General features: G+C 43.0%; 1 protein-coding gene across 4 annotated transcripts in view; it reads left to right on the forward strand.

The window, feature by feature from the left end:
• The window catches only part of LOC146499319 (plexin-B2-like), a 234773-nt gene that overhangs the window by 191776 nt on the left and 30530 nt on the right, over positions 1–12467 (forward strand). For all 4 annotated transcript variants that reach the window (XR_014870228.1, XM_085138090.1, XM_085138092.1 and 1 more), the window contains 4 exons: positions 68–203; positions 10427–10563; positions 10814–10996; positions 11928–12039. Coding sequence is in view for 3 of the 4 variants with exons in the window: in XM_085138090.1 (XP_084994216.1) it covers positions 68–203; positions 10427–10563; positions 10814–10996; positions 11928–12039 (568 nt within the window). In the remaining variant the exon portion in view is untranslated. The remainder of the gene's footprint in view (positions 1–67; positions 204–10426; positions 10564–10813; positions 10997–11927; positions 12040–12467) is intronic.

Here is a 12467-nt window from a genome sequence, read left to right on the forward strand (position 1 = left end):
GAGTTATTTGAATTCTGGGCCTCCATCTGTTTTCTGAACCGCGGCCTCTGTTGTTCTCTGTCGGCAGCGTGGTGTGTGAGATCGGCCCGGCGAAGCGAAACCCACCGCAGGACCTCCCGTTTGAAAGGACCAACAGCGGACCAGTGGAGATAACAGTTGAAGGAGAACGATCTGGGACATCTCAGGTCTATTTTACCTACCGGGTACGTCAAGACCTTCCTCTAACACACAGTCAGGAAACGCATGAAAGTACCAGGTGCTCATCAGCACTTTCAAAATAAGAGTGTGGGGTTTGTCTACTAGTAAGGTAATTATGGGTAATCGTGGATATGGATAAAAAGAAATAAGTCAGTAGAGAGACGCCTGACCTTGCTTGTATTATTTACACGCCAGCAGACTAAGGCGAAAGATGTTTCTGTAGCTTGTTTCAGGCTTTTCCATCCACTTATAATTTAAGACAGTGACGATTAACGAAGGTCAGTAATAAACCGATAAATCCCCCTGAAAACACCAGAGGCTCCTTTACATACAGCTCAGGCTTCATAGCATAATGAGCATCAGAACCCACATATGTTAACAGCTAACATGTTTCTTATCTGTACACTAGTTTGCTATTAGAAATGCTGTAGAAATGTCTCCTGATCTTCTGTCTTAAAGCATCTTAGTTCAACTTCAGGAAGCTTTAAAAAACTGTTCAGTCTGGTGTAGTTAAACCTGCAGACACTGCGTGCAAACCTTCTCAAAGTCTCTGAGGCAACACCAAACATTGTTTGACACAAGTGCTTCAAACCCCGGAGATCAAATCCCAGAAACATTAAAAGGTTTCTAACAAAGTAAAAGCATGCGGCCCTTCTCTGGTGTGATGCAGGGAAACCGTCTCCCTAAAGAAGCAGCAGTGCGTGAAAATACTCCTCGCATACAAATTCACCACCGCCGCACCAAACTCCATTCAGTTTCCAGTCATCTCCCCACCCTCGCATAGCACAAGAGGAGAAACAAACATGATCAAAATAAATGTGCTTCACCTGCTGTTCTGTTTTGTTTCTTGAACTCTGCTCAGTTGCTTAATTTGAATATCACTGTTCACATTCATATTTCTTGTTTGTTTCTATTGAACTGACAAAAAGCTAATTAAAGCAAACTGCTGAGACCAAAATGACTAATTTAGTTCATCAGCAGTGTGTCACTGCCTTTAAATGCTGCAACTCAGCTCAGGGTTGAAACATCAGATTACTGCATTGCTGATTTGTCTCAGTGTCTACGCAGAAATATGAAACTAATAAACATGCTGGCCACGATGTTGGGCTTTTCATGAACAAGAACACATCGTGTTTCAAAAATATTCAAAATCCAAATGTTTTCACTCCTTTTAGCTTCTCAAATGTGATGAATTTCGGAGTGTTAGAGGTGAAATTGGATAACATTATGATTACAAGGAGCATTTTGAGTATTTTACAGACATTTTTTTGAACAGGTAGGTCGATTAATGAAAAGTCACAAATCACAAAAAACACACATGTGCAGTTACCCTCAGAAAAAAACACAAAAACTGCCGAAATATGTGTTGCTGAATCATGAAAACAAAGAATACTTCCACATCTTTAAACTGTGGCTGTATTTATATACCTGCACTCTGGGGTAGCTTTGCATGATTCACAGTTCAGAATAATCCGGATTTATAGTTTAGTTGGCACTGGTGCTGCCTCTGTCCTGCATGGGTCAAGCTGTTTTAACTTTCTTTGCTGCTCATAAACAGAAAGTCCAAACTACAGGCAGAGCTTTCATAATGCCCACAAGATATCCACTGGCCAATGATTCATCAAGATGAAGAAGAAAGAAAACATACTTTATACAGTACTTAATACTATCTACTCACCTTTTAAAAACATAGAGATGACAATAAAATGTTCTTTAGAAAATAAAAAATAAATAAGTAAATAATACTATAAAAACTTAACTAAAGGTTTGAACTGTCACTTGAGAATATACCATTCCAAAAACAAAAGGAAATGAATTGTTGAAGTTCGCAAAGCAGTTGAAGTTCACATGTGCCAGGAATTGGAGTGAAAAGTATCATCAAGAATGTCAAAAAGCCACACAGTACAATACCAGCCTGGCAGAGGAAGGAAATTAAAGATTACAAAGACTCTAGTAAGAGATGTGTCCAAAGACCCCAACACAACTGCCACCTGACTGACACCCATTACCCATTACACACAACTTAGCCAAGTCAGGAATTGTAGTATATAAAAGTAAAAACTCAAACTCTCCACGGAAATGGACTGTGAGGTCGCAGACCAAGATTAATACTGCAGAAGAAGATGTCCTTAATCCAGACTGAAAGTGAAAATTATTCACACTGGAAGCTAAACTAGACTAAACTGGAGCTCTTTGATCACAGAGATGGTGCTTATGTTTGAAGAAAGAAGGGTACAATCTAAAGATCAGCGTTTCTACAGTGAAACACGGTAGTGGGAGTATTGTGCTGTGAAAAATGAGATCCACATATGAGGATATTCTTTTAAGTTTTGATAGAATAGTAGCAGTATAATGTCCTCGTAAGTGGATATCAGGCCCTTGTAGAGCAAAATTCAGTATTATGGTCCAAATAACCCAAAATGTGATGTCCACATATGTGGACGCCAGGTCCTAGGAGGTTAAAGAAAACCTCAAGCTGCCAGCAGCTAAACTGGGATCTAAAACATGCATCACTCCTGGTGAAGAAGTACCTCCAGAAGACCACAGTGAACATTACTCACCGGCCTGCATAAAGCCGCGACTTGAATCCTGTTAAAAATCTGTGTGGTGAACAGAAGACCAAGGTTCATACTGGAAGGCCTTTAAATCTGGAGGCACTCGTGAAGCGCTTTAAAAAAAAAAAAGCAGTCATTTTCGTTGGGGGCAAATACTTCTGTCCCCAGTGGTTTTTAAGTATGAAAATTCAGTCTTTGTGTCTGAGTTTTGTTTTTATTTAGTTTTTTCGGAACCAGGTGCTTTCCAGTGTCCATTTGGAGTTTTCATGTTCAGCTTTCATTGTAGTGTAAAGTGACCATCACGGGGGATTTATTCATAACACACATGAACCTGTGCTTTTTTTTAAAAAATTACAAACAGGCGGCCTTTCTTCCTTTACTCTTCAGTTACATTAGAGTAAACGCCTTCAGATGACTATAAAGACAATTAAATGTTCCTGAATGGTTGGAGCTGTTCAGCCTAAGCTTTAAAGTTTCTGTGTGTCACGAAGACAGACTAATAAGCTCATCTGGGTTATAATTGATGTACAAATGACTAATTACTGGAGCTGACAAATGCTGACCTTTGATGTGAATGAGCCTGATGCTGCCTCATTTTAATTCCACATCGATGTGTTCAGATTTCGATCTGCTGCAACTCCCCAGTGAGTGTCTCTGGGTTGGAGTTTGTTTCCTTTTAATGCGAAGAACTGTCTGCATTCCCTTTGTCTCTCACACCGAATACACTTCAGTTGCTGCTGCCTCCTGCACTGCTGTTTTCTCTGTGTGTTCAACTTCCAACCAGGCAGAGTTGTTATGAGTTTGTCTGTCGTTGGGGATATTTATTTTTGTGCTGGCAGCGCTGTCTGCCAGAACAACGAGAACAAATCTGCAACAGCAACGAGTCGAATGCTTAAGTGCGTCTCAGCAGCTGCACATGTGCTACGCTCATTTAAAGGATATCATAGTTCTTCTTTGCTTTAGATTCATGTTTATACTTTTTTATTTATATAAGATTCTTCTTGCATCTAAAGAAAGACGACTTAACTTGATAATTTTGAAGGCTCTTTGTGCTGGGGTCTAAACCAGGCATAATATTTGCTCTTGGTTTGGTTGTCCTGTCAGGACTGTACAGAACCTTCCAGTATAACAGAAACCCCTCCAGCTGACCCGCACAGCACAGAAGTAGAAAATGTGCCCGACGGTGAAGCTCTGCCGTGACACGGATTTTTATTTTCTTTCTTTGTAGTTGTTGTTCTTAGTTGTTCTGCTGCCTAAATACCACAGGGTCGAGTTATTGAGTTATTGAGCTGCATAGAATTTACGATCTGTTTGAGTTCGAGATCAAAGCGTCTGTACCTGCAGGACAGCAGCTGGAACATAATGAAGTCTACACAGTTAAAGTTTTCTCTTCACTTCTCATTTTTATTCTTCTCTCTCTCTGCTGCTCGGTTTGACAGATCTGGGAGCTTTTGTTTTTATCATCATAATTATTATTATTATTATTTTACTCTCCAGAAGTTTTAAAAAAGTGTTTGCAGTTTGAAAACTTGATTTAAGAGTTAAATACAAACATCGGTCCTTCTGAAATTCTCCCAGAGGTATGGAGACATACTCAAAGGAGTCAACCTGTAAAGGAGACTCTCTTCCTTTATGTTAGTACCATTATAGATTATTTATATAAAATAGCCACAGTCTCATAACCCTTTAGTTTGGATTTTATCATTTCTGTCACTGGAAAATATTGTTTTGGTGAGACGGAAGTGGTCTGTGAAGGTTCTCAGTCATCCAGGTCATTGTAGTCAAAGGAGCTTGCAAAGAAAAGTGTCTGGACTTCTTTAAGTTACTTGAAGACGTTTCACCTCTCATCCGAGAAGCTTCTTCAGTTCTAAGGTCAAATGGTGGAGAGTCCCAGATATAAACCTAGTGGGAGTATCCCCCCACAGAGGGACAAAAGGACCCCCTGATGATCCTCTAATCGCCTGAGCCAAAGTGTGGAACTGGGTGTGGGTCCCAATCAGCCAGAGTTTCGGGTGAGTTCATTGTGAAACCTGGCCCCACCTTATCATGCGAATTCCTGAGGTCAGATGGCCCAGGGTGTGAGTGGGCGTTAAGGCGTCTGGGAAGGGATCTCAAAACTGGATTATAGATGGCAGAGAGTTGGTGTCGTAAACCACCGCCTCTGTTCAAAGATGGTCGCTCACAGTGGACATAGATGGCTTCTTTCACTCCTCTTTCAAACCATCTGTCCTCTCTGTCCAAAATGTGAACATTGGCATCCTCGAAAGAGTGTCTTTTATCCTTAAGATGCAGATGGACAGCTGAGTCTTGTCCTGTGGAGGTGGCTCTTCTGTGTTGTGCCATGCGCTTGTGAAGTGGCTGTTTGGTCTCTCCAATGTAGAGGTCTGGGCATTCCTTGCTGCACTGTACAGCATACACCACATTGTTAAGTCTGTGTTTTGGAGTTTTGTCTTTCGGGTGGACCAGTTTTTGTCTGAGCGTGTTGCTAGGTCTGAAATGCACCGGGATGTCATGCTTGGAGAAAACCCTCCTGAGTTTCTCTGATACACCGGCTACATAGGGGATGACAATGTTGTTGCGATGACAATGACGCAACAACATTGTCATCCCCTATGTAGCCGAAACTCTGGCTGATTGGGACCCACACCCAGTTCCACACCTTGGCTCAGGCGATTAGAGGATCATCAGGGGGTCCTTTTGTCCCTCTGTGGGGGGACACTCCCACTAGGTTTATATCTGGGACTCTCCACCATTTGACCTTAGAACTGAAGAAGCTTCTCGGATGAGAGGTGAAACGTCTTCAAGTAACTTAAAGAAGTCCAGACGCTTTTCTTTGCAAGCTCCTTTGACAAGTGACGGTATAGTTGCAGCATTAAAGTGATAATACTTAATGAATCATTAGTTTTAAGTACTTTAAGTATATTGTTGCTCAAGCTTTTGCACTGTAACTTAAGTAGGTTCATAACTTTTAATGAATGATATTTTTTCACTGTTTCACTTATTTGATACAAATTGATGCCGTGTCACATGATGCATCTTTATTCAGGCACAGGGCTGCATATGAACCTAAAATAGTAAAATTTTCTACTCTAGTTATAATCATATAAGATGATTTTGTAGAAGGCCAGCCTTGCCTTATTCCTGCTCACACTTCTTGACTTACTCGCTTCTTTATGAATATGTGTGTTATGTGTCCATTTCCAGGAAGTTTGTTACACCTGCTGATTTTAACTTCTACAGCAGTTCTGCTGTCATGTAGCGCCATCATCAGACTAAATTGAAATTAGTCGAATATGATGCTCTAATCCAGAGGTCTCAAACTGAAATGAGCTGTGGGCACTGCTGGCATCATCATCTCAATGGAGTGCCGCTTTAGTGATCGGAAGGTTGCCGGTTCGAGCCCCAGCTTGGACAGTCTCGGTCGTCACCCGTTGCCTACTGGTGGTGGTCAGAGGGCCCGGTGGCGCCAGTGTCCGGCAGCCTCGCCTCTGTCAGTGCGCCCCAGGGCGGCTGCGGCTACAACGTAGCTTGCCATCACCAGTGTGTGAATGTGTGTGTGAATGGGTGGATGACTGGATATGTAAAGCGCTTTAGGTTCCTTAGGGACTAGTAAAGCGCTATACAAACACAGGCCATTTACCATTTTAGTGTTTTGTTTGTTTTGTAAACTTTCAAATATTGCATAACAAGACAAAACTGAAAACATGAGGGCAATTTTTTTTTCTCACTCTTAACTAACTAAAGCTTTTCATTGAACAACCAAATAAACAAATTGGTCCTCTCTTTCTGGTCAGACACGTGGCAACACTTCTGTTTTGTTCGTATTTAACAAAATAAAAATGCAGACATAAGTGTACACGTGCTAGTGAAAATTGTTTTCTTTACAAATAACTCACTGAACTACACTCACTGAACTACCACAGCCAAACCCTCATCATGTTTGTACTCTCTGCTTATATTGTCTTCATAATAAATAAATTTTTGCTTTTTAAAGAACTTATTTTAACATTGCACTCAACAACAAATAAATCCTCCCTAACAAAAAAGTTACTTCTAGGGCCAAATTGTATTATATTTCTTCACGTCAATATACGGACTGCAAGTAGGGGTGATGTGGGCTAAAAGTGGCCCCCAGGCAGCGAGTTTGAGACCCCTGCTCTAAATCAAACATAAGTTTGAAGAGTAATTTTGTAAAATTTATTTTGAAAAATAAAATGATGTAGTTTTTTGCAACATATTTCCACAAAAAGTAAGTGTAAAATTAAAACTTAAAATTGATTTAAAAATCCCCCACAAATTACTTGAATCATGCTTAACTTGAAGAATACGTATAAAGATTTGGCAAATTGCCCAGTTTTTAAGGTTTTTATCACATAAATTCAGTAATTACAGTAACACAGGTACGTGGTTTTGCTATAATAAAGCAGTTCTGACTGCAGCCGATCACTCTGTTGGTTTCATAATGTTAACAAGCTAAAGTGTGGTTTTGTACATGGTGTACCTGAACCTGCTGCTTTGCTCTTACAGCCAGGTGGTGCAGCATATGTTTATGGTGCCGGCTTTTAAGTAGCAGCCATCTGGAGTAGCCTCCTATAGACTTAGTCTGTTGAGAGGTTTTTATAAACGCAGCGCTCTTATCAACAGATGTAAATTGTCCTCTAACTGTTTGATCCTTCAGTGAAACCTGCAGTTGGTAAACAAATGGGCTGATTTTGTTGTTCATTAATAGAAAAATGAGATCCACTTGTTTGCTTTTATTACAGTTGAATTAAAACATGATTACTCTAATGTGCTTAACGTTTTTAATCAAAGCAAAAAATTATGAAATAAAACACAAACACAGCGGACGTCCGTGCTTGTGTTCCAGCTGTAGAATTTATTAACATTTATTAACATTTATTACATATACACTCTGCTGGAAAACCGAGTTAATGATAAAAATGATAACAAAATAACGCTAAAAAACAATAAAAATCCTGAAAACCATACATTTCACACCCAAGCCTCAACTCTCGCAGCCCGGTACCAAACGACTCACGGACCGGCACCGGGGGTTGGGGACTGCTGCTCTTATGTGATCCATCCTAAAGTCAGTATTTTTGTCATTATATCAAGTAGAAAAGAAGGCAAATAATTTTCTTACCTATTCAGTCAAACGTGATCTGAACTTTTCAAACTGCTGAAGTAAATGTACAAAATGTAGAAACGTAAAAAGACACAAATATGATTAAATTAATATATGAAATGTACATATATAGTGTATATATAGTAGCCTCTGTAATAGAAAGTGTCCACACACAAAGCCCTGGCGCAGGGGGCCTCTTGTGCATCGGCCTAACCGGGGGGCTCTTGAACTGGCAGGGAGGTTGTTCCATCTTTGCAGGAGTCCACTCTGCAGGTGGGGGAGAGACATAGGAGAGGTGGAGAATAAACTTAACCTGGGTGTCTGTGTCTTGTGTAGTCTGGGAGATGATTGAATGTTGGGGTGGGTACAGTTTCCTCTGCGGTGGGGTGGAGTGGGCTGCCCCGGGTCCTGTGGGGCTTGGCGGTGTTGCTGCCGTAGGCCCCGGTCTGGATGGGCCTGGGCTCCCTTGCCTTGGTGGATACCAGAGGACGGGGGTGCATATTGGGGTCAGCGGGGGAGCTGGCCCTAGGGAGGGACACCCTCCCCTCCCTTCTTTTCCTCCCCATCCCCGGCTGCCTCCCTCTTCACGCTCCACCACACCCACCCACACAGGTAGGGCTTTGGGGTGCGGGTGTGTCACCAGGGTGCAGGGGAGACATTCCCCCCCCCTCTGTCCTCTTCTGGCCACCTGTGCCTCAATTTTATCTCACAACTTAGACATCCACATTACTTACACTCTCATAACACACACATATATATATATATATAGGGCCTTGAGGGTGGGCACGTTAACGGCGTCCAGTAGACGGTCTGTGTATTCAAACCTGCCTCTGGCGCCGGTGCCCACCTCTCAATTTTAAATCCATGTAGACATTGAGGGTTCTCGGGAGGGGCCGTGCTAACACCTGCTGCTCTCTGGCAGCAGCACCATGCTCTCCCTTGTTTTAAATACACTTTAGAGCAACACGCAGCAACACTACACTTGAGCGGGAGGAGGGAGGTATGGGGTCTTAACACACCCCTGTTCTCTGCTAGCCATCGGGGCGGGGGGGCTGGGAAGAGATGCTGGCTGTCCGATTGGCCTCCCTGCTGCTGCGGAGCCTGGGGCGGTCTGCTTGCCTCCACCCCGGAGGGAAGGGTAACATCTCTTGGGTCTGGGTGCCGTTTCCATCTCTGGGGGTGAGGATACCTGGACCCGGGATATAGAGTATGTTTGGGGAGTGTGATTGTGTGTACATGTCCATTTACGTTTATTCCTGCGTTGGGTGAGTGCTGAGTGTTTGTATATGTGTGCATGAGGGTGGGAATGCATGTCTGTGTCTGTGTGTGCCTGTTTGTCTGTGTCTATATGTCAGGTCGGGTCTTAGACTTCACCTCTCTGGGAACTCCAAGGCCCTCCAAAGTGTGGAGGCCTATCTCCCCTCACCACACTCCCTGCCGGTGACTGATGCCCTCAGGGGTCGGTGCGTTGGTGGTTCTTGGTGTCCGGGGCTGGGCGCTCAGGTATGTACCAGCTCACTCCCGGTGACTACTTGGCGGGGCCTGGCGCCTGCTGCTCGGTCAGGCCTCTTCCGGGGCGCGGGGGGCCCTCGGGCCTCCGGCCTCTGTGCCTGCGGCTCGGTTCACTCTGGCACAGCTGGCTGCCGGCAGAGCCGGCGGGCACGCCGGTGCAGCCCCCTCTAGCTTCTGCCCGGTGGCTACTGGGTGACCCCTCATCTGGGGATCCTCAGCCCTTCCCATGAAGGTGGCACGGATGCCCCTCCGGTGGTCCTCCTTGGGCTCTTGCACTCTGGGGCCTCTGGATGTCTGGGGCCTGGATCTCCTCCATGCCTGCTTCATGCCCTGGGGGACGGGGCTATGGCTCTCTACATCCTCTAGCAGACCATTACATGGGGAAACCATTTGAATACAAGCGCGCCGATCCACACAGGTGTGCACACGGGTGTTCACTGTTCGTAGACTTAAATCACACCTTTCTTGGCTGCTACTTCAAAGCACATTGTGCGCTGTCTGTCCTGCGTGCTGCACAACAACATTCAATATTTAGTATTTACTGCTGTTTACACTTAGCTAGATTAATGCGATGGTGTTGTGTATAGTATGTTGCATTGTTTTGTTTTTTTTTTTGCTTGTTTTCTATTCTTTTTCTCTCAACAGGTGATCCCGGAGATGTTTTTTCTTCCCCCCTTTCTCACTGTCCCTCTCCCCTTCTGTTTTTCTTTTCCTTCCTCTTTCTTTCTCCCTTTCCTATCCCTCACTCATGTCTGTCCCGTCTGTAACAACTGAAAATAAAATAAATAATAAAAACAAAGGTCAATCAAATGGACCAATACGGCAATGCCATGATGATCCATTTGGCAAAATAAATCCATTGGGTATCCTTGTTGGTCTTCAGACAACAATTCTGACGGCTAAAGAACCAAATGGGACAGGCGAAAAAAAAAAAAAAAAAAAAAAAAAAGAAAGTGTCCACATATTGTATGAAAATTGCAGCATATTCCCATTAAAGTTACTGAGTTTGGTCATTTTCCCCCTGTTTTCTGTGCAGGACCCCGAACCGAGAACAGTCACGCCAGAGAGGGGTCCAGCAGCTGGAGGGACGGTGATCACGATCGGAGGCAAAGACCTGGACACGGCGACTAAAGAGGACGTTGCTGTGACAGTGGGAGGAGTTCCCTGTGAAGTGTAAGTGGCACCTGGAAAAAAGGAAAATGCAAATGGTACCAGAAACAAAAAAATAAAGAGAATAGATGGACCTGAAACTCATTTCTATTCATAAATATTTTCTTTTGGTTCTTCAAGATCAGTAAATACAACATAGAAAATGAGTCAGTCGCACAGAGTTCATGAACTTTTTCCATCCATTTAGGGATCGTATTGCTTTTCTTGTTTCTCGAGTCAGCCTATGTTCTTACTCTTCCTTCCTCCTCTTCAGCCTTTCATTCGGCACAGAGATTACCTGTAAGACCGGCAGGTATCGTGGGCAGAAGGTCCCATCGGACCGCTTAACAGTGACTGTGAAATACGGGACGAACACCACCAAAGACATCCACGGAGCCTATCAGTACTCGGAAAACCCCAAGATCACGGAATATAACCCCAAAGCCAGCTTCATATGGTGAGTGTGGACACATCACACGCACATTTTTGCTTGTTTGTGTGAGTAACAGCCCTCAAAAGGACGCCTGACACAGATGTAGATGATGAATTCAAGAAAATTGTAAACTTGTAAATTGTAAATTTGATCTGTGTATCTTTAAAGGTCATCACCTTGTGCGTTGCTTGACCGCTGCTGCTTTGAAATCAGTCTCTCAAAATAAAATTTTGGTTTTTGAGTTTGGAATGGAAGTTGTATGAGACGCGTATTCAAATTACAGACACATGTAAGAGGTTATATCTGGGATTCCAGAGATGGATCTAAAACTACAAGCAGCACTGGAAGTGACCCAGAGCAGCAGATTGGCGCAGTCACCTATAGTTTTCATGGAGCACGCCATGTTGCAAATACTCGCTAACTACTAACCAATCGGTAGTGCAACTTGAAAAAGAGCAATACAAACAGGAGGAGGATGGAAACTGTTCACCTTCAAAGTAGAAAGTTATGCCTTACCACCATAATCAACACATTTAAAAGGCACCGTTTTTACTTTGAAGGTGAATTGTCTTTATTTCCAGTTAGCCTCAAGAGGTTTTTGGTTTAACAATACCTCTGTGACCAGTTTCACCTAGCAACATTAACTGCAGGGAGTTTTCCAGCTGGTCGCCAACTGCTCTCTAAGCCTTTTGAGCATCCGTCTACAGCCTTACTTGAATAAAAACTCTGTAATGGTAAAAAGAAAACAACAAAGCCTGAAACGTAAAGTACTCCATGTGAGGCATTTTTGTGTTGAGGTTAAAGGATGTAATAAACCTGTCTCACTTACATTTAAATTTGCTGTTATTAAGCATTTGAGAAAATAAAGAGATGGAGTGAAGCTAAAACCTCCCCCAGATGTAAATCCAAGTCCTTAAAATTATTTATAAACTTATTCTTTATCATTTTTGTGTAGCGGTGGTCGAAAGATTGTGGTGTCTGGAAACGGGTTTGATCTCATCCAGAGAGCCATGATGAAAGTCCAGCCCTCCCCTGACGAGTTTTCACACAATTCACCGCCTGAAGAGGTAAGAGCTGGTGTCACCACCCTAGGAAAAAGCAGTGGTTGGAGACAGCCTTGCAACCTAAATGAACTTGCAGTCTTGTTGCCTTTGAAATGGTTGCTTTGAAGACGGGGATCAGGTCTGTGGCCACTCACTGTCAGTTACTGTCACTGAGGCATCAAAATGGCAATAAAATCGCTAGAAAGCAGTCAGTTTGCAATTAAATGGGTTAAAATTGGCAGTGTATTTGTGGTAATATGGACATTAACTGACAGATCAGCAGCATGCAGATAATTTCTCATTAACTACTTACATCCAGACAGCCAATACCTCAAAAATTTGAAACAGAAATTCAGAAATCCTCCACAAATAGTTACATTTATGACAAATGACAAAGGCACTCAGCAAACCCTGCTTTCATATAGGAATATAGCTTCATGCAATCAGTATTA

The sequence above is a fragment of the Neolamprologus multifasciatus genome, chromosome 17, assembly GCF_963576455.1.
Source record: "Neolamprologus multifasciatus chromosome 17, fNeoMul1.2, whole genome shotgun sequence".
Lineage (NCBI taxonomy): Eukaryota > Metazoa > Chordata > Actinopteri > Cichliformes > Cichlidae > Neolamprologus > Neolamprologus multifasciatus.